The 23,831-nt window shown below is 36.0% G+C and overlaps 1 protein-coding gene and 1 non-coding gene across 2 annotated transcripts in view; one reads left to right on the forward strand and one right to left on the reverse strand.

The window, feature by feature from the left end:
- Positions 1 to 6,688: 6,688 nt before the first annotated feature.
- LOC134741027 (rho GTPase-activating protein 7) overlaps positions 6,689 to 23,831 on the forward strand; it is a 347,525-nt gene continuing 330,382 nt past the window's right edge. Inside the window, exon 1 of the mRNA XM_063673759.1 lies at positions 6,689 to 6,899. Within this exon, the coding sequence (XP_063529829.1) occupies positions 6,707 to 6,899 (193 nt within the window). The 5' untranslated portion in view covers positions 6,689 to 6,706. The remainder of the gene's footprint in view (positions 6,900 to 23,831) is intronic.
- On the reverse strand, positions 6,971 to 7,043 carry Trnak-cuu (transfer RNA lysine (anticodon CUU)). Its single transcript has one exon. It is a non-coding gene; the product is annotated as a tRNA-Lys (tRNA).

Here is a 23,831-nt window from a genome sequence, read left to right on the forward strand (position 1 = left end):
GGTTAGTTTCAAGTAAGATTGTGTTGAATACGTTTTATATATTAGGTTATTTACTATGTTTTATGTCATTAAGATATAAAACAATTACTCAAAATGTTTATAAATAAATATTTGTTTGCAGTAATAGGACATACACCTATTTATATATCGCACACAATTACGTATATAGGTACCTACATATAGAGTAACTACCCAATAATTGACACTGAATAGTACCAATCAGTGCCGCCTATTTTTGTATGGAAATCTCTCCACTTCAACCTTTACTGAGATGCCTCCAGTAGAGTAAGATCATTTAAACATACATATATACATACATATAATCACACCTATTTCCCGGAGGGGTAAGCAGAGACCACGGATTTCCGCTTGCTACGATCTTGACATACCTCTTTCGCTTCTTTGACTTTCATAACATTCCTCATACACGCGCGCCGGTTTAGAGTGCTCTTGACCTGGCCTTTCTTCAGGATTTCCTCGATCTGATCAGAGAAAGTCTACCGAGGTCTACCCCTTCCAACTCCCGTTTCTACCTCTCCCTTATACACTCTCTTAAAATTGTCATTGTCATTGTTGATCACTAAAAATTGTTCAATATTCAGAAACTTTCATGTGTTCTTTAAGTTTATTACTTATTAAACATTAGGTAGATAGTGGAATAAAAAAGAAACATAAGACCATGCAAGTATTTGCGAACGGACGTCGCAATTAATTAGAAAAAAATACTATGAATATCGCTAATAAATGCCGACCTAAAAGTAAGAGGACGCTTATGTCTACAGACCCCTGTAGCAGCAGGGGGTTCATATCAAATAGGTAACTCAATTCTTCACTGAAAGAATAATAAAATAAGCAAGTAAATACACTAAAATAAAATACATTGGTGGATCTACTATTTCTTGTTCAATTGTCAGTCTGTTGTATTCAAGAGTTAGCATTAAGAATGACTGGGCTCCGATATGTTTGGCGACTTTGGCCATCACTATTGTAAGCTTCTTTATAATTAATAGTCATATTTTGACTAAGTAAACTCGAGTGAAATCCCCTAGTATGCAAATATGGTACTAAAGTGTTGTCCAATGGTTAAAAGTTATAAGTGTGTTAAATAGCAAATCTACATTATCATAAATATGATTAGATCAATTTAGACATATTCTATGAATGAATAAAATGATTTAATTCCTCCAATGATAATAAAGTACTGTAATTGACTTGGAATTGGTTAGCGGTTTCTGTTCGCGCTCTTTTATTAAAACGAAGTAGGAGGGATGTGTTTTACACTATGATGCTGATTATTCTGCGTTCGCGAACGCTTGGTAGACGGCATCTTATGGAAAGGGCACATTAACACCACAAAAGTGAATGTTTAAATATCATAAAACCAGGGTTTAAAGAGTGATCCAGGAGAATGTAATCATGGCAACGAGTGACAAGAAAAAGTCGATTCAATCGTATATATTCATTTAATGTTTCATGATTCATCATTCCTCTTCCTCATATAGGTAACTTGTTGCAGGGTCTGATCTGATCTATAAAATTAAAGTGTCTAAATCAATACCAACATCAACCCTCATTGCTATACAAGCTGACCTTAGCCATTGGACAAACCCTGAAATCCCACGTAGGGTTACTTCTCAGGAATGCTCTAACGTTAATATTTTTTAATTAGAACAAAAGACAAAAAACAAACAAAAGTTATTTCCAAAAATCGACAACAAAAAGAAACATACTGTATTCATCACTGGCAGTGTTTTTGACAATTTGTTCGAAAATGTGCGGCAAAGATTATGACATTTGTCAAAAGTCAGAATCCTATTAGTGACATAAATAAAAAAGATAATTAAAAAGGTCGAAGAAGGTTTAATACTATTTATTACCTCACGAGCTACTAACACATACAGGCTGCTCCGAAATAAAAAAATCGTAATTTGTTAATTTCTTCGTAACCGCTGGTTCTAAATACCCTAATGCATATGTACATCTCGGTTGTGTCCAATGGCTAGGGACAACCTGTATATGTATATTTTTTTAAATCTTTATTTAATAAAAGGGTTTTATCATATTTGATGATGGCATTGTTACAAATCATTGCTATATTTACGATAAGATAATGAAAGGAACCCCACGTTAATTAATTTGATTATTACAATTTCTCTTTATCTAACTCAATAAATGAAATCTCATAATGCGGGGAAAGTCACTATCATTTCAATATTCCATATCCGCTTGCCATAGACGCAAAATCCAACCGAATCGAGGACGGAATTATTCAGCCGCTCCGGCCTCTGCCCCGATATTCGTGTTTGTAGGATCACTCACGGTCGATGCGCAGCTTAAATTGATTAATTCGTCAAAAGAGCCATTTTAAAAGCAAAAATCCGTAAATTCTTTTAGCTTGTTTTCAAACGAGGCCGTATGTCGAAGCGCAGTTTTATATTTAGAGTAACTGCGTAGAATCAAAAGCTACTTTCAGTAGTTTTATAACACTAAGTCGCTGCTTCGATATTGATTTTGTAAAGCTGTTTTTTTATTTAATCAATAATCAACCACATAAAAGTAAAACAATAAACATGGATCAACTACTATATATATGTATTAGGTTGGTACTAATTTCTATTTAAAATCAAATTAAGTAAAACCTAGGCAACAAAACTTGGGCCGAATATTATGATTTGTTAAAAAAAAAACAACTTATTGGCGGTTGTCAATGTGTCTTATTTTGAGTTATTTCAGTCATATCTGTCAAATCGTAACTTTAACTATTAGCTAACAAATTATATGACATATGACAATGACTTAAGGTATATTTTCCTCAAATGTGCAGATATTTGTGATCGCCTTTATTGCTTAGATACGTTTGACATTTTATGCGATCAGATATTTTTGGCTGGATGTATGCAAAGAACACAATTATGAATAACCTTTGAACAATGTGGTATCTTTTACCTAGAAAGTTCTAACTAAAACTATTTCATCAACAACAAATATCTTCAATCATAATATGTATAAATAATACTATATACTATAATACTATACATCGACAAAATGGAGAAATACGGAATACGCGGGCCAGCCTACTCCTGGATTGAGAGTTACCTACAAAATAGAGAGCAATGCACTGAAATAGTACAAGTCACTAACAACGAGCGCTCTGCGGTCCAGTCGTGCTTTCAAGTAAATAAGCATGGCGTCCCGCAAGGGAGTATCTTAGGACCCCTTTTATTTCTTGTTTATATAAACGATCTACCTGACTCAACAAACCATAACTGCATATTATTTGCTGACGACACTACACTAGTAATTAAGGGAATAGACGTAGATAATTTTGAAAATGAAATAAATACAGCTTTGCGAGATGTTATCGACTGGTTAGAATTTAATAATCTTAAAATTTATGTGGACAAAACCAAATTTATGTTATTTAAATCATATAAATCTAAAAACCACCAAGTTGTCATTAAACATAACTTAGGTTTAGTTGAAGAAGTAAATAGCACTGTTTTCCTCGGTATGACACTCGACACACATTGTAGTTGGAAAGAACATGTAGACACAGTTTGTACGAAACTAAACAAATTTATTTTTGCGCTTTGGCGCATTAAACGAACTGTTTCATTCAAAACTGCCTTACTAATCTATCACGGATACATTATGTCTACTTTACGATACGGTATAATTATGTGGGGTAACTCTGTAAACGCTGATCGCGCCTTTGTCGCTCAAAAAAAATGTATCCGAACCCTTTGTGGAGCAGATAGACTGGCGCCTTGCAAACCATTATTTATTAAACATAAGTTACTATCCTTCCCCTGCCTCTATATTTACGAGATATGTGTTTTTGTAAAACTCAATATTCAACTATTCACGTTCGTAGAAGATAAGGAAACAACACGGTCACATAGACGCTGTAGGTTAGCATTAACAAATAGTAGCAAATTAGTACTAAGAAAAAAAAGCGCTCACAACATGTGTATTACTATATTTAATAAAATACCAGCTGACATAAAGACATCGCCTATAAACGAATTTAAAACAAAATTGTATAAAATATTGATTGATAAATGTTTTTATAGTATTAGCGAATTTTTATTGTATACATTTTGAATATTGACTGACATTTAATTTACATGTATTTAAAAGAACTTGACTTATTCTAATTTTAATTGTAATTTCTTTTTTCTGTTAATCTAATTATCATCACTATTGATCTCTTACTAAATTAATTATGTACTATTATAAATATTTGCGCCAAATTGTAATTAATCGTGTAATTGTATTTAATTCAAATTTTATCAGACTGAGTGACATATATATATCACTGACAAATATTTTCACATGTCTATCTTGACTGAATGTATAGTGGGAAGCAATGTATATAAATTAAGATCTTATGTTACCATATGTTCATTGTGAATAAACGATTTCATTCATTCATTCATTCATATTATATTATTTTTGGTAAGCGTGACCTTTCCTGTTTCGTGTTGTCAACTCGCCCGGGGGTAGTCGTATATTATCATCACATTATCTAAAACCTCAAAATTCATAACTGAATAGTAGATTGTTAACCAAGTGATGAAAGGCACTCATTCCTGCCGAAGTGTGCGCAGTGAGAGCGCCAATAGTCCGAGGCAAAAATTATGCCTATCACCCGAGTTAAACACTCTACTTTTCATTTCGAATACGAGGAAAGTAAAATGAATGTTTTTTTAATACATGACTAATTATATAATTTTTTATAGTATTTCTTGAGGGTACTTTCAAGTAACAATTTAGGCAAAAGAATCGTTATTTATGGAATGGAGAGTCAAATATCAGACTGGAAATTGTATAACAAATCCATTCAAACTCAAATTTCAATTGCTTATCATAAAAAAATTAAAGACATCGTTTTTCGAACGTAAAATGCTCTAGTGCAGGCAAGTATAATTTTCTGCACACCTTTTAGAACAACTACGACCCTCTTTCAGAGCATGAGAAATGAAAATATATTTTTCTGTTACTTGAGGAATACATTTTTCATTTATATTTAAAAATCATATACCTAATCAATTATCTATACACAAACATACACTCAAATATCCATACATTTACTCAAATATCCTGTACCTATGTAAATAATCAAATTTATCGACAATGCCATTTTTGCATCATGTTTTGTGAAGGTTAGTTTGTAATACAAATATAAACAATTAATTATCAAATTCTGGCTTAGTGTCCATTCGTTACGCTCGTGATCAACTTTAGAATTTTTCGCTTGCTCGGGTAGGGGTAAAGGTAAAATAACATCTTTGCCTCTTGTAAAACAAAAAACATTATTATTTTTTCACTAAAACAGCAATATAATATAATATTATTGGTTCTGAAGAGTTCTGATTGGAGTAGTTGTAGGTATATGTCAAAACCAATCCACGATTCCTTTGAACTCGGTCTATTTGTATCAAAACCGTTTGTTTACGGAGCCGTCCGTCATCGCCAACCGTTCATAAATTATACCAAGTATTAAATTTAAATAAAATTTCGGTTTAGCGTTAGAACATACAAAATAAGCGTTAAGAGTAGTTATATAGTATATCGAAGAAAGTGAGTAATTTTCTGTTTTTGACGCCATCAACCTAATTGTAGTACCTACCCATAGGCGGACTGCAATTTGGACTAGGTTACACCTATTTTCTATTATTGCATTTAAATAAACAGACAGACAAGTTTCTTTGTTTAACTTGTATAAGCTAACATATAACTTTCTCCGTAGTTAGTTATTTTCTCTGTGTGCTTAAATTACGTTGTGTTCCGAAATTAAAAAACTTTATTATGACGCTGCTGTAAGTAGGTCGCTACTCGTAACATGTCAAAGACGTAGTGTGTTTTTTAGGGTTCCGTACCCAAAGGGTAAAAACGGGACCCTATTACTAAGACTCCGCTGTCCGTCTGTCCGTCTGTCCGTCTGTCTGTCTGTCTGTCTGTCACCAGGCTGTATTTCATGAACCGTGATAGCTGTTGAAATTTTCACAGAGTATGTATTTCTGTTGCCGCTATAACAACAAATACTAAAACCAGAATAATATAAATATTTAAATGGGGCTCCCATACAACAAACGTGATTTTGCTGTTTTTTTCCGTAACGGTACGGAACCCTTCGTGCGCGAGTCCGACTCGCACTTGGCCGGTTTTTTTAAACTTTTTACTATCCACCGTGACTTTACTGTAGGTACCTACCAATTTATAATGTGTGAACTGTCAAAATTCGTAACTTCCGTCTCGCGTTCCGCTCTTACGCATAGGTCTATGGCATAGATATAGTGAGCGCGAAAGTGCCGTTACCAATACCAATCCAATTAAAATTCCAATATTACTTACTTTAGTTGTACGAGAATACATACACTGTTGCAAATTAACTAACAAGTTTTTTTTTTTTCAGGTTAAATATCAACAATTACATTGCTGGTGTTGAATAAGTATTAACTTAAAAACTTACAAAAATATGGTTTTATTATAGTACTAGTGTCATAATTATCCAGAAATCACAAGTAAAAATCATAATAAATAATTATTATCTATACTTTTAAGAATGTATCAAGTGAAAATAAAAAGAAAATTGTGTCTTAAATATAAATTCGAATGTGAAATTCAGGACCAAAATTAAATAAAAAAAAACATTGTGAAACACGCGTAACTTTAGTGTTCTTTTTTGAATTTGAAATCCAATATGGCGACTCCTTCAAACACGCCAAAGGCGCCGTCCCCGCCACCACCGGGACATACTCCCAGTAAAATGGAACGAAGAATGTCTCATTTCAAAGAATATAAATTCTTTAGAAGCTTCAGTGCTAAAGTGGAGAACTGGCCAATGAGAAAAGCAGAACAACTATGGCGGAAGATGAGGGAGCGAAAAATTGCAGGTATGTACCAAATTATTACCAACATTTAATTTTAATAAATTATTTGAAAAATGAAAAAAAAAAAAAATATGCGCTCAACGTGGGGCTCGAACCCACGACCCTGAGATTAAGAGTCTCATGCTCTACCGACTGAGCTAGCCGGGTGTTGCCACGTGTTTGAAATTACGCATTTTAAACTATTATGTTATCTGTTCATAATAATATTCTTCTCACAGAAAACGGAAAAAAACCGGGTGCGAGTCGGACTCGCCCACCGAGGGTTCCGTACACAAAGGGTAAAAACGGGACCCTATTACTAAGACTAAAGGAAGAAAAAACTAAGCTACATACTAATATACAATTTGGAAACAATGCGTTGTATTTTTCAATAATTGAAATACTATCGAAAGTACCAAATAAAGCACTGTTTAGTTAAACATAGCGGCACCGATGAATTTTACTATGAATACAATTAATTAGTTATGCTATAATTTTATGTTAAAAGAATATTTCATTGTTCATAGATATTTTATCGTAAAGAATAACACTGCACTATTGAAGTCTAACGCACGCTGTAATAAGTAGTATAAATATTCAACCTTAAATGTTTTGAAATAAGCTTCATTGTCGGACTAAGGTAGACCCGGCTATACATTGGCTACAATACTTAATTCACGAAGGCTGATATTTGCTTGCAATTTCATACAACATTTTAAGAACAGTAGACCTTATTTAACATAAATGCGGTGACGTCAAACTCTCTATATCAGTCAAATTCAAATACGAATTGTATGCGATTTGGCAAAATAATCGCCGTTTTTGCGTAATGGTACGGAACCCTTCGTGCGCGAGTCCGACTCGCACTTGGCCGGTTTTTATAAAAATGGTCTGAAAATTGTTCCGGTGTTTTTGGCAGAGGGGAAGCTACATGATGGCGTCTCCATTACTAAATCGTTCAAGTATTTGGTGAATTTTCTTTATTGACATGTGTCACACTTCTTTTAGCCTTGCAAGAATTTGCCTTGCCTTGCCTTGAAGAAAATGCAAAACTCTGCGAAAGAAAATGCAAATGCAATGCAATTTTAACATAACACATGCACTGCTGTTTGACTTTATTAATTTCGACGTTAGAGGTTTAAGGAAGAGGATGGTATCAGTTTTAATAAAACTGTACAGGATATTATAATTATCGTGTTTGGTTTTCGTGATTTTAAATAAAGTTAAATCAATTGACTTTAAAATCGAGTGCTACTACTGCTACTTGTTATTTTGTCACGAAAATATCATTATAGATGGTATATACTTAAGTATAATTATAGATGGCATGGGCCAATACATGGTATAAAGTTGAAAACAATAACGCAAGTGCATTTATATCGCGAGAAAGTAAAAAAAACTCAGAATTTGAATCGATTAAGTCCCTCATGAAAGGCCTCAAGATTGCTTATTAAATTTATGGCAGTCGTATTGTGATCCAAAAAAGCGCTACGACTTTTAAAAACTCCGTTGTCTGAACCGACTGCACCGATTTTCGCATTGCCATGGACCTAAGACCGCTTTGCAATCCTCTTTCGCCCACTTAATTCATATGATTAAAATTTCACAAAAGCATTATTAAGGCTTTATTATGCCTTATTCTTTCGTAATTTTTAACCGACTTCAAATAAAAAGGAGGAGGTTATTAATCCGGCCGGCCCGCCCGCCGCGCCGCCCGCGGCCGGGGCGAGCGAGGGCCGGGCGCCGGCCGGCAGTACGACAGATGCAACACACAATACTAACTGTTTTAACTATTAAAATTTGATTAATATGGTTTCTTTTTTCTCTCGCAAGTGTGTTGAAAAACGTCGTATGAAACGCGTGTGCATTGGTCATTACACACATCAGCTTTCTTATTGCGCGCTCGCTTACAGCTCGCGCGCACAATATCGCCTCGTGTGTAATGACCAACTTAGCACACTTGTATCATAATGTACTATTTTGTTCAAATGCACATAGTTCCAAGTGTCCCATTTTCGTTAATCCCAGTTCTGATGATGGGATCGATGAGAAACTGAGGAAACTTCTCAAATCTTATGGGCATACGCTTAGCGATTTTTGTATTGTCATCAAGAATGCCTGATGAAGATTTTGACGACGAGTTTTACGTTTGGTGAATTGTCTTCTTCTTTAAGTTTGTTAGGCTAGAAAAGTTCAAAGAAACATTTTTGTCAAGGTCCAGTTCTGATGATGAATTGAAGGAACTCCTCAAATCATGATGCATTCAGATCCAGATCTTGAAACTAGAAACGTACCCGAAGCGCAAAATTTTTATGTCACATGAGTGTTTGGCGAGATAGGAACGTCCTGCAAAATCCTGCGACACTAATACAAAAACTTAAAAGTAAACCTGGAAATTTAAAATTAACCTTTAAAAAAATCTTATATCTTAATATCTTTCCTTCAAATCGAACAACACCAAGATCGGCATTCGGTTCGACAGTGTGTTGATGCGTTTAAGATTTAACTTGACACCGACTTTAATCAAAAATCAATTACTAGGGCATATAAATGGGATAACATTTTTAAGACTTAAAAAGAAGTCTTTTTGTTTTCTTTAATAAAAAGGTTAATCTTATGGATAAACATCGACTTACAGACCTTACAGTATCTAAGTAAGTCTGCGTTGCCCTCAGGCTTGATTTCCATCGCTAATGAACTTCTATTTCTTGTTAACAGCATTTTCATTCTATTAAATAACAGTCCATGGCACAACAGCGTTAATTAGAGGTAGGTACATATTTATGATAATTACATCACTGCACCAGCTTCAGCCCATTTCGGCAATGTAGGGGATGAATGAAAAGGTATAGAGAGCGATAGACAGGCAAAAAAAGATATTTCAATTTTCGTTTTTTGCAGTATGGCCTCTGTTCGGCCGTTTTCGCGTGACTAATACATATCCAAATGTTATGTGATACAATCTCTAATAAAATTGGTAGGTACTAATACATTTAGTATAAGTAGGTACCTACCTAGGTATTAGTTGATAGCTCATCAAACAGCTAACTGCATTAAAGCTAATCATGCAAGTTTTAACTAGGTATCCAGTTGACATACAATTTGGGATTCCCTTCACCCTCGGCAGATATTACATGAATAAACTAAATATGTAGCCCTGCAGCCTTTTGTGCTTACTGAGGATAGGCTAGGTCAGGCTAGGTTATATTTATTTTGTCTAAATTGCGTACCCGAGAAGGCCGGGCCGTTCCGTTCAGGTCATATGGCTTGATTAGGCGAAAGGTTAGGGTTACGGGTTGGAATAGGTTTCATTCAAGGTAAAATATTTCTATGTGGTGTGTATTCGTTCGGTCACATTATAAGTGGCTTTAATCATGAAGGTTTTTGCTATAGCAGGAACTGTTGTTACCTGTACAAATGAATAGATAAAATTAATCAATGAAAAGTGGCCATCACTTTCATTACAAACACTATAATGAAAATAAGCCACATACAGTACCGGCCAATAATATATCACCGTTGAGTGTTTTTGTATGTAGAGTAAACAATATGGGTTAGTTTGTAGATTGCATATTTTGCTAGTCATTTTATACAAATATATGACGAATATTGCAATGAAATACTGTGAATTACAATAGGATACTCAGCTTATTACTAAAAACCTCTAGTAAAAAAATGAAGTTAACAATACTTAAAAAAAAACCTTTAAGAAAAAACCAAAATTTTCTCATCGCCCGTACAAAGGAATACTACTAGACTACCTAAAACAGTGAGGTGGAAGTCACTCACAAATATATAAAAGAAATTATACCGTACAGGAGTTATACCGTGGAGGTGATATAATATTTTATATTTATCTACTTAGCCAAATATTTCCAAAACATCTAATTCACATTTAAAATAAGGCTTTGAGTCAAAAATACCTGTGCATGATGATAAATGATAATGTTGGTCCTAAGAGATATTGAATTTCTACAGCGAGCTTGTGCTTTAATAAAGCTCTCATGAGCGCAGCTTTATGTGATGCGATCGTGAAGACTCCGCTGTGTGTGAAATTAAAATCCACGGGGTTATGATCTGAGACTAGATAAAGTGAAACACTAGAAAAAAGGATATAGAATAGGCTTAGGTCATAGCAGTCAAACGACATACTACTTTCATACTTTCATACATTTGATTTATCAGAGGAATAAAACCCTTATCATTTTTATTTTACTACAGACAGACACAGGTACACAAAATCGAATCGTGTACGAAGTCAAATTCCATCGCCGAGTCCCAACTGGGGTTTACCGTGTACTTATATGGCCGCGATTTGTTATATTTTAAAATTGATTTTCTATTGAGGAAGCTCAATTGTTTATTTTTTCGCTAATTTGGAACTTTAACGTGACATTACTAAACTTTATCGTGTAGATTGCATGAAGTTCGCCCAATAGATAACCACGCTACGAATTCGATCTAATTTTGATATCGTCAACCGGGGTGAATAGGGATGGCGGGGTGAATAGGAATAAAAACCGGGATTAGATTGTGTATAGATTGTTATTTAGATACTACTCAATTTGAGACTCGCATAATGGGTTAGGCACACTTAAAAATGTCAATGTCTATTGTTAGGATTGATTTTTCACTTATATTTGTTGGGAAGTAATTTATGAATAATACCACCTGCAATAAGCAGACTTTGCTAAAAACTTATTCCAGTTTGGTTTAAACTACTTGTCCCGTACCTTGTCCCGGTGCCACCTGTAGTCTCGTAATAATTTTTTTTTCAATTTTATGTACTTCTTCCGATAAAAATACTACAGAAAACTTGAACAGTTTAATAACTTAAACTCCTATCCCCGAAGATTAGATCGGGTGCCGTAAACCAAAATGTACTGAAACAGATAAAGAGACGCCGTAAATGTTATACTTTACCAAATGGCCTGTAAAAGCGACAATCTAGTGATGAATGGGTGGTTTTATTTCAAAACACGAGTGGCTGGAGGTTGTTAAATATTGATAGTGTTTTTGACTTTGCCTATTTTGTTGCCTGTTTCAAGGATTTTTACAAACTATTGCCCTCTCCTCGTCGTTGTTTACGAGTTATTAAATAACTTTGTTTATATTTAAACGAAACCTGGTCGAGATCGCCCCTATCTTTATTATTTCGCCATCTCTACTATTCAGCCATCTCAGATAAGTCAGAAACATACATTTACTTGATTCTCTATTTAATGATACTTTAATTTTACTTTAATAGGACCTAATATAGTTTTCATAGTAATTATAAAATACTCTTAAAAAACAAAGTACATAGGTGTACAGACCTACCTACCTATATCCACAGTAAACGAATTCTAGTATTCCTTTCTCATAAAAATATAGGTACCTACCTATTACGACGTTACAATAGTAGACAGAGATACATACCTACCTAGTTATTTAATTTCGTTGGCAAATAGGTATACATAGGTGCCATATAATATACCTACCCAACTATAGTCCAGTACCTTTTTTTTTTGTTAGGAGGGAAAAATGCATTCCGCATACCACCCGGGTGCGGGGGGTGTCCCGAGTGGTTATGTGGGACTCCCGTCTAGGCTAATGAGGCCCACGGTGTACCCACTAAAAACCCCCCATATGTCGCCTCGCCGCCCTATTGGTGGGGTTACGGGAACGCTTACGTACTCATCCGCGACCCCACCGGCGGCAGCCGCCCACGAAGCCCGAAGGCCCTTCACGCCAGGCGCGCCAGATGGTACGACGCGCCTTCCTCCTCGGCTTCCGTTCTGCATTGTAGCGGACCCCCCCCCCAGCCCGCCACAAGGACGCCCGCCGAGTCCAGTACCTACTACAACTATGATTCACAAGTTCAACGCATAATCAAAAAATAACAGAACAGTAATCAATACCAAGCTTCATTTTGGTGTTGCCTGTTTTTTCTTCCTTATATATTTTTTTTTTACCTTATAACTGTGACATTTAAATTATAGTTATTTAAGTTATTCCACTAATATTCACACCGGAATTAAGATATTCGAGTAAGTTTCGGGCCATCGTTGGGAGCTTTTTGGAATATAGGTCCGTGGTATTACAAGTAGGTATTTGATTTCTTTCTTGACTACAAAATACATACACTGGTTCTACGAAAAGATGATTGAATTTGACTGCCAATATTTGCAAAAGGATAGAGAACTGAAGATAGAGATCTAAATTAGATTCTTACCTTTAAATTGATGTTTTCTTTTAAAATTGCAACATTTTTATATATGTGTGTCCTGCGCTTGATAGGTATATTTTGTGTGCTGTAATAGGTCGTAAAATGTTCTGGCACCCAGCCAGCTCACGACAGTTACTAACGAGAAAACAACTCTTCACGCGATAAAGTGCAAATGACATTTATTTATTCAGCAACAACATTAACGCCTGTGACAAAAAATCTGCAATCGTGCTCGTTTAGCGAATTGCTTTGTTGTCGCTTAGTGAGTTAATAATGTAAGTAACTTCATTATTATTCATCTGCAGTATTTTTTTCGATTAATTTTATAACGCGAATATTTACTTATTACCTATATTTTTTATACTAAATGTGAATAAAGTTATCAAGTTAAAATATGTGCTACCATACGTGAATCATCCATCTTTAACAGTCAATTTCGCACATACAACATTTACCTACTTATATATATCCTACATATATCGATTGCCGAAGTATTATTTATCATTAATAACATAATGTAATCTCATAATAACGCAACACGCTAGTGTTTTTTTGGTCGCTGACTGTTACGCATAGGTAACACTTAGGAATAAAAAACCGGACAAGTGCGAGTCGGACTTACCCACCGAGGGTTCCGTACTTTTTAGTATTTGTCGTTATAGCGGCAACAGAAATACATCCTCTCTGAAAATTTGAACTAGCTATCACGGTTCATGAGATACAGCCTGGTGACAGACAGACGGACAGACAGACAGACAGACGGACAGTGGAGTCATGATAATAGGGTCCCGTTTTTACCCTTTGGGTATGGAACCCTAAAAATAGCTGAAGCCCAGTTTGTAAGCGTGAGAAGTGTTTGGTGGAACTGATGAGTCCCATATTTGAAATTCATAATACCTAAGGTACCTAACCCCTTAACGCATATCATATTAAAATATTTGTTTAAATTTGAACTTAAATAGCTGTCAATAGAGTTGAATATATAAAACTGCGATATATATATATGGTTGCATATGCGGTAGTCTCTTTCATAATCATAATCATAAATTTTTATTTGCAAGAACACGGTTACAATAAAAGGTTTAAACACTTAGCTTTTAACTTAGCTCTTAATTAAATACTAAAATAAAAATTTCGTGCAGATTTATTATTTGTCAGTGTTAAGTAATTAATTTAACGCGGTTTTGGTAAACAAGTAGGGACACATATCAGTGGCTTTATTTAAGTCTTTTATCGGTATTTAAAGATAAAAGCCATAAGGACGCCACGATCTTCATAAATAAGAATAAAATAGGTGTCGCTTTATGGTAATATAGCGACAGTTCTTTAAGAGAAGCCGTATGGATATACCGATTTACTCGTAGATCTCCGACAATAGTACATTTCGATGCTAGTGCGGAAAGTATGTCATCACTTCACGAGTACCGAGATATCTTGCCACGAGCCGTAGGCGAGTGGCCTCTAGCTGTATGTGTAGGTGAAGCGGTGGAAGGTTTAGCATGACCTTCATGAGACTGCAGTATTTACCTCATGGTTTGTGGGAATGTAAGACGGATTTAATGTCCAGACTATCTAAACCTTCTTTTAGTTTGTCAGTAATAGGATCACTCTGAAAGATCCTATCACGTGCTTATTGGCGCTATCGAGACGAGTAACAGGAGATAAAAAAGACGAGCGCTATGAATGCAGTATCTTGATTCTTGAGGGCCATCAGGAACCAATTTAATCCGTTAGTACCCAAACTGTACAGAAACTGCAGTTTCCACGAGCTTTTTTTTACCTGCGGTAACTGGTGGTGGAACTTTGCGAACCCAGCTGATAAGCGCTTACTTGTTCACAATACAACAGCCTAACTTAAAATAAACATGAAATGTAATAAAATATCGTCAAACACACTTGTTGTAATGTAAGCCATTACAAATCAAACTCTACCTTACACATCAAGCTAGCTTACATATGACTTATTGAAATATTAATGGTTTTTAGGGTTCCGTACCTCAAAAGGAAAAAACGGAACCCTTATAGGATCACTCGTGCGTCTGTCTGTCTGTCTGTCTGTCTGTCTGTCTGTCTGTCTGTCTGTCTGTCTGTCTGTCTGTCTGTCTGTCTGTCTGTCTGTCTGTCTGTCTGTCTGTCTGTCTGTCTGTCTGTCTGTCTGTCTGTCTGTCTGTCTGTCTGTCTGTCTGTCTGTCTGTCTGTCTGTCTGTCTGTCTGTCTGTCTGTCTGTCTGTCTGTCTGTCTGTCTGTCTGTCTGTCTGTCTGTCTGTCTGTCTGTCTGTCTGTCTGTCTGTCTGTCTGTCTGTCTGTCTGTCTGTCTGTCTGTCTGTCTGTCTGTCTGTCTGTCTGTCTGTCTGTCTGTCTGTCTGTCTGTCTGTCTGTCTGTCTGTCTGTCTGTCTGTCTGTCCGTCCGTCCGTCCGTCCGTCCGTCCGTCCGTCCGTCCGTCCGTCCGTCCGTCCGTCCGTCCGTCCGTCCGTCCGTCCGTCCGTCCGTCCGTCCGTCCGTCCGTCCGTCCGTCCGTCCGTCCGTCCGTCCGTCCGTCCGTCCGTCCGTCCGTCCGTCCGTCCGTCCGTCCGTCCGTCCGTCCGTCCGTCCGTCCGTCCGTCCGTCCGTCCGTCCGTCCGTCCGTCCGTCCGTCCGTCCGTCCGTCCGTCCGTCCGTCCGTCCGTCCGTCCGTCCGTCCGTCCGTCCGTCCGTCCGTCCGTCCGTCCGTCCGTCCGTCCGTCCGTCCGTCCGTCCGTCCGTCCGTCCGTCCGTCCGTCCGTCCGTCCGTCTGTCTGTCTGTCTGTCTGTCTGTCTGTCTGTCTGTCTGTCTGTCTGTCTGTCTGTCTGTCTGTCTGTCTGTCTGTCTGTCTGTCTGTCTGTCTGTCTGTCTGTCTGTCTGTCTGTCTGTCTGTCTGTCTGTCTGTCCGTCTGTCAAAGCCTATTTTCTCCGAAACTACTGGACCAATTAAGTTAAAATTTGGTATACGTATGTAAGTTTGTGACCCAAAGACGAACGTGCAACATAAACAAATGAATTTTAAACATGGGGGCCACTCTTGGGGGGTAAATGAGAAAAATAAAAAAGAAAGTTTTTCAAACCATATCGTGTTATATATCAAATGAAAGAGCTCATTGTGAGAATCTCAAATATATTTTTTTATAATTTTAGGATAAACAATTTAGAAGTTAGTCAAGAAAATAGGCAAAAAATGACCATTCCCCCCCATTTATCTCCGAAATTACTAGGTCTAAAATTAAAAAAAAATACACAAAATAGATATTTACCTATAGATTACAGGAAAACCTATTAGAAATTGCAGTCAAGCGTGAGTCGGACTTAATTACTTAGTTTTTGATCCGACGCCTACGGGTTTTTTTTAAAGACATTTAACTCACGTTTCACATAAAGAATACATTGTCTAAATTGTGTAATGTACGGAACCCTTGGAACGCGAGTCCGACTCGCACTTGGCCGGTTTTTAGATTACATCACTGTACATAATAAGTTTTAATTTTAAAAGAATAAATGTATTCATTATGAGATGGATTTTATACAACTAAGCTGAAATAATAGAACTAACTTTATTTTTCGTTAGGCAAGTACTTACTTTCATTAAAAACACTTTAAATCGCACATCGAATAAAAATTATTAAACATTAGTAAAATAGTTTAATATTTATTGTGTATTTCATCTCTAACATCTATTTATATCATTGATTAAAGTTAAAATTTCTCTCAGAAAAATTACCCGAGAACATTCGCGGAGAAGATTACTGTTTTTTTTGAAAATTTAAGTACAAATTGTATTACCAAAATAAAAATAGATTCTGTAAAAAAAGGTAAAAAAAATTAAAATTTAGACAACTTTCTCCATAATTACCCGTACGGAGAACGTTACCGCGTAATTTACCCGACGATTCTCTTTGTTCTCGTAATTTACGGTAACGGCACATCACTAATTTCAACAAGTATAACTAAAAAAATTGGAAAAGTAAAAAGCACTAGTTCGCGAAAACCAACTTTCCGCACGCTAAACAGCCTCGAAAAGTAGCACTTTTTGAGCAACTAAATTAAAAAACCCTTTTCCAAACACACACACCTAATGTGGTAACGTGGAACGTCCATTATTCGTTGGGCTAGCCAAATGTTACTTGGCTTGCCTTTTTCGCCGTATGGTGTACCAAAGCAAACATTATTTTAATCAAATTAGTGTAATATTTTACATTTCTGAATAGTTGAATACACCCTCGGGCGGTGGGTGGCCTCGCGATCTGCCCAGACAGAGATACGGAGATTAGATGTGGTGATATTGTTTTAATTAAACTGTTTAGATTAGCTTGTCTTAGCGGCTTTTTAAGTACCTAATATTCTGATGACATATTTAATAATTCAAAAATGATTGGGGCCTAGAATAAATATTTCGGACAAAATACGTTAAATAAATATAGAGTTGAATAGTAAAATATATTTATCTTCGCAAGATTTGCTAATAACTACGTACTGTATATAAGTACTAGCTTTTGCCCGCGACTTCGTCTGCGTGGAATCAGTAACAGCATCTAGAGTAAATTTAGCGCCTGGATAAAGTGTAATAACAATCATTCAATTTGAGAGTAAGCTTAAATTGCTTGACATCAATTATCAGGCAATTCATTAAATCACTCAATTTCACTCTCTTTAGGGATGATTTCCGACATAAAAACTATCCTATGTTCTTCTCCTGCCCTGCCAGACTTAACAAAATCGGTTAAGGTTAGGTTAAGGTTAAGCGGTAAGCGTGAAGAGGTAACACACAGACAGACAGACAGACAGACAGACAGACATATTAATATTACAGTATAGTATTAACTAAGGATGAGGACACAAATAATATTTGCTAACGACATTAAATTACATTTAACATGTTAACTTATTTGTTTAATCAAATATTTATAGTAGGTAATTATTGTAATTATCAATTTACTTATAAGTTTTGAACACCCATCGCTTAGAGGATATAACCAAACGGAATAGCCATTAACAGGCATTCCCCTCTGTCGAAAATAGTCGGCCAATGGTCATACACAATGTATCATACTGTCGTTTATCTGACATGGCTATTTTGACGTTACGTATAGGTACATTTGACGTTCCCCTCCCCTGCAAAAATTGGTAGACTTTTTTGTACAGCAAATTACGGACAAGGCGTCTCCGTTGGTTATATCCTCCAAGACCCATCGCGACATATTTACTCGAGGCACCTTTGATAAATTAAAACATGAAACGTCGACAAGCTTTTTTCTTTCTCGGTTGTTTGATGATGAACAGGGAGGTTCTGCTTATTTTATCATTTTTTTATCTTATCCTTAGGAACACAATGGCAAAAAGAAGTGTAGCATTGTTTGTTAATTCAAGTTTTTTTTAGGGTTCAACCCAAACCCTCCGATAAGTCACAGGTCATCCAAAGAACAAAAAATAAACAAAAACATGGAGACTCTCCATCATTGATGTGCAGACACATGCATGTATTGTATGGTAATTATACAAAATACACAGCTAATGTCATAAAGGCCTAAGTCAGTCAAAAAATAGATGTTTTGTGTCATTTTGGCATCAATACAACTAACATACGCAGGGTAAAGTCGTTGTAATTGAATACGAAGTAAAGGTCGCTTGTAACGTTATGGAAATTGTTCACTTGTAAGTTGTCGTCGGGAAGGAGTTGTTGGAGTGCCTTAAGGAAGTTACGTGAGCAACATACCGGATGATGGCAATTAACTACTATAGTGATGTAGATTGTTTAAGATATGCCATTTTAGCAGGGTCATTAACACGTTAGTTACTATATTTATTGGTTGATGTAGGTGCATTTTAACTAAAGGAAGTTCAGGGTTCTTCGTCTAGAACAATGCAAGAGCCGTGGTGGCCGAGTGGTATATAACTCCGACTTTCAATCCGGAGATCGCGAGTTCAAATCCTGGCTCGTGTTAATGATTTTTTCGGGAACTTTAGTAAATATCAATTGACATTTACCACTAGATTATCGGTGAAGGTAAACATCGTGCATTGTGAAAGAAATTCTAAGATGTATGTGAAGTCCCCAAGCGCAGTAGTATGAAGTCCCCAATGTAGGGTCTATAGACCAATGTAAGTAAAAGACCAAAGTAGACAAGTACGTATAAAAAATTTACAATACGTTTATAAAGTCGCGACAAGTAAAATATTGCCCTTATGGGATACTGGCATGATAATGATCACTGCTTCATTATTATTTAATTAACATTAAACTGATGTGTCCAAAGATACAGTTTTTAAGAAGGGAGTGAATGACGTCGTATTTAACGAGTACTTTAACTGTGCATGTTTAATTTACTAACAGAACTTTATTTGTTCACATTGTAACTTTAGGGTTGTCACTAAGGTCATTGCCATGGCTTGTGATAATTAGTTAATTACTCTTTTACAGCATCTGGGTGGTTGGATACGACAGTTATCGAGGATACAAGATAAGTACATAAAATAATCGGTGCAAATGGGTTTTGTCCACAAAGTCCCCCGCGTAGAACTGATATATCTACACACTGCTATTAATATAATAAGATAACTTAATAAGATAACTTCTTGAATTAATCTTATTAAATCCATTATAGAGTACAATCTATATTTTAAGGCACATATTACCATACCACCCTATAAAATCATGCAACGTTTTTTAATCATTATAATTATGTTTAAAACGTAAAAAAGTGCCAAACATCTATTATCAATGTAGCGTGTAAGTATGTTAGAAGGAACGCGGAATATCAAGCTCAGTTACTACTGCTTTCTCAGAACAACAGCAAATACAGCCAACCCCGTGAGCCTTTTAACGTGTATCCTCAGATGATAATGACAGTTCGTGCAAATGTCCCGGGAAAACGTGTTATGTTGCGGTGCTAATGCTAACATTACAGGAACCCTATACAAGGTGGCGTCTGAGATGTGACCAGGGGGCCTAACAAAGATGACAATCGTAGATAGAAAACGCCAATAGAAACTTGAACAATGTATGGAAATAATCACGTGACTTTTCGTCACCTGTCATCTCGATATATTTTTTCTTTTTAGGGTTCCGTCCCAAAAAGGTACAAAAGGAACCCTTATGGTGCGACTCTGTCCGTCTGTCTGTCTGTCTGTCATTGCTAAATATCTCGAGAACTACTGAAGCTATCGATTTGAAAGGAATAGTTATGAACAGCGGTGACCTTAACACATTGGAAGGATAAATTTTTTTTGTTTGGCCAGTGGGGAAACGAAAAAACTGTTTTCCCAAAAGGAGGAACTTTCAGGAAAACTCGTCTCTGTTCGGCTCAGCATTGCTCCGAGCAATTATTAGGGTTGGCACAACTTGACGTCCCTTTGCGTGCACGACCACAGATAAGATAATGACTTGAAATTTGACAACCCTAAATAGCCGAAAGAAATAGTGCTATACATTAGAGAGGGACAGCATGATTCAACCCAGAATCGCTGTCAAACTTCAGGTTTGTAGGAAGTGTCCTTTCTGTACGGCAGTAACTATTACTTATTATGTGGTTTGGAGTCCATATGTCATCTTGACTGGCCCCCAGAGGCCGCAAGCCGTAGAGAAGATGGCAATCGAAAAGTAATAATAATAATATATCGGGATGACAGATGCAAGCGGAAGGTCATTCCCGTAAGTTATTTCAATTTCAAATTGCTATTGGAGCATTCCATCGTTACGTAAGGGACATTCGGACCCATTTTTATAGTGGCTTCCCTTTTTATAGTGTAATATTGGTATCATCTTAAAGCTGCTTGTTTCTTAATAAACTGTTTAATTCACTTTTAGGTACAATAATACGGAAGTCGACAAAGTAATTCGGAATTAAAGCAAATATTTCGTAGCGATTCGCATGTAAAATACGCTAACACTTTGTCCTACACGTAGACATTGCGTAATTAATAAAGAATTTTGTTAAAAAAAACTTGATGAAAAACTTACTGTTTTCATGGAATGCTCCTATTCAAGCATTTCTTATTCCTGTAAACAATTGCCACTTGGCGAGGCCCCCAGGCACCCTCTTCCAACTTTTCTTTTACATACTTACGAGTATAAAAGTGGTTTGTAATATGCAGCACAATACTGTTTTTTACATAAACTTTTAGGTACCTACCTACAAGAAACTCTTAAGCCAGTTAGTAAGTTTCGTTATATGTACATATTTTGTACAATAACGGGCACAAAACACTTAACACAACACAACGACGACTGATCAAATGTGATCAAGTTATCACGAGAAAACAGACAATATCTTTACATTAATTTTGTGACCACCTGCGACGCGACTCTAAAAAGTAAATTAATATTATTAACAAAAAATATAATTCTACGTAATTTTAATAGCGAGATTATTATCAAAAGAAATTTTGTGGCAATAAATCTTAAGTTTAACTCGAATTACGAGATAACCTGAGATGATCACCAAACAAGTTATGTATGCATTCATCTACCAATTCCTAGCAAATTAATTTTGCTGACTTTCTATGAAATTAATCGCTCTTCTAGACCAACGACATCTAGCGTATGGTCCAGTTATTCAATACACGGATTAATATAGTATTTGTATATGTTGTTGTTTCATTCCCTGTGTAGTCCATTCATTTTAAAATTAATTTAGAAATAAAATTAATTACTTGCTTCTTTACGTAATATTCTGACAAACATTTTACACAATAGATAAACTTTTATCCTACAAACATTCATCAGTAGCTACTATTATTACACTTGCATATAAAATGCAATTAGAAATCGTCGTCATTGACATCTGATAAATTTGCTCGAAATAGTCATTGACAACCAGAATACTTGCACTTTAGATAGGAGGCTGCTCAAAAATATATGAACACGCATTTTAACGTTGTAATAGTAGAGTCGTGTTTAAGTATTGAGCAACTGAGTCGCTCAGATCGTATCTGAATATATCTGATGGCAACAAGATAAATGTTATTAAGTGAATGTCTATATTTTTAATTGCTCCATAGCGGATATATGACGAAACTCAATCAATCCCAGTCAGATCTCATTTGTTTATGCCAATTTGTTATCATTCGTGCTGACAATAATTCCTTACTAATGAATCGAGCCCGCAAACTCGATTAAGTATAATAGTATAATTAATAATTATCATATTCAGTAGATGCCGACGCGCGCTTAGGCGCTGAATACCTCATATAACCCAGTAAATGTCAACCGCAAAAGTGGATGGCAAGAAATTATGGCTCCACTCTCGCTTTTTATGTTAAATGACGCTTATATTTGTAGAGATCCGCGCTACAGAGTCCTTTGGACTTTAAGAGTAACTGGTCGGATCTTTATTGTGGGTCTAATTGTACGTATTCGTTTGAAGGTAATATTTATTTAAAGAAACGAGTCAAAAAAGCTCATTTTATTAACTAGCCAAATTATTATGTAACCAGAGTTCATCGTTAAATTTTAAAATATGTTGAAGGCAGAGTTGGAGATTTGTATGGAACTCGGATTCCTGGGTTATACTTGGACGAAAGTCGCGAGTAAAATGGGGTTGATTAAGTTTAGTATGTTTTTATTTCCTACTTAGCTGTAACTAAAAATATCGGAGTTTTTTACACATTCTGTGCGAAATAGGTTTAAGGATGACTCACGTTAGACCGGGCCGTGTCCGAGCCGGAGCTTCCGGCGCTTACTTTTCTATGACATGACAGGTGATCACGTGATGCTTTGCATAGAAAACGAAGCGCCGGAAGCTCCGGCCCGGACACGGCCCGGTCTAACGTGAGTCATCCTTTACCCTTACAACAACTTTTGCACCCACCAAAACCTTTCTGCTGTTTTTTTTGTAAAAAAGTAGGTACATTAAATCCGGGTCGTAAACACACGTAAAAATAAAAGTGGTATTTTATACTACCGGAGCTTTGTAATATAAGAGGTTTATTTCTGACGACCGACGAAAACAAATTGTGGGCTTTTGTTTCGATAACTTTCGGGAATAGAAAAGACAAATTAGAACCTATCAACCTACATTTTTATATGTGAATCCATCGTTGAATTTGACACACTTTTAGGTTTGGTGTCAGATATGTATATTAGCGTGATTCTCATTCAGAACTTATTTAATTTCGACCCAGAGAATTTTAGTAAAAATTCTAAATCAGGTATTGCGCAAACACTAAAGAATTGCTTTTAATCTCATAAATAAGTAGGTACGAGTAGGTACCTTACCTACCTAGTTTATAATACAGGCTGACGCGCTATAATAAAAAAAAAAGTCATTTATTAAGTAAGTATACAACAAAAAAAAAAGTAAAAAACAGTAGAAGGTGCAAGCTTAAATTACAGCGGTATTATTATACAAGTAGGAACTACACGTGATTTAAACAAAAAAAGAACGGGCGTTGAATCAATTCGTGTAGAACACGGTGAATGGAAAGCAGACCCAACGATTTGCGCTCGCGCACCGGAGGACCACTTTTTGCAATTGATAGATTGATTTATTAAGGGGAAATTCTTTTAGTTGTTAATTCTCATTTTTTTTCGGCATTGATAATTTAGTTTGATTTGACGGAGTTTAGAAGTAGGTATGAATAGCGAAGACAGACAGATCGAAATAACAAACCTATATTTTAGCTAATGTATCAATTTAGCTGCATTGTTAAAAAAGACTTGCCGGTTCCTATCTGAAGCTAGATAGAATAAGTCCTCAGGTCAACCAAAGATATCTAACTCCGTAATAGATGGATACAGTC

This window comes from Cydia strobilella, chromosome 1, assembly GCF_947568885.1.
Source record: "Cydia strobilella chromosome 1, ilCydStro3.1, whole genome shotgun sequence".
NCBI lineage: Eukaryota > Metazoa > Arthropoda > Insecta > Lepidoptera > Tortricidae > Cydia > Cydia strobilella.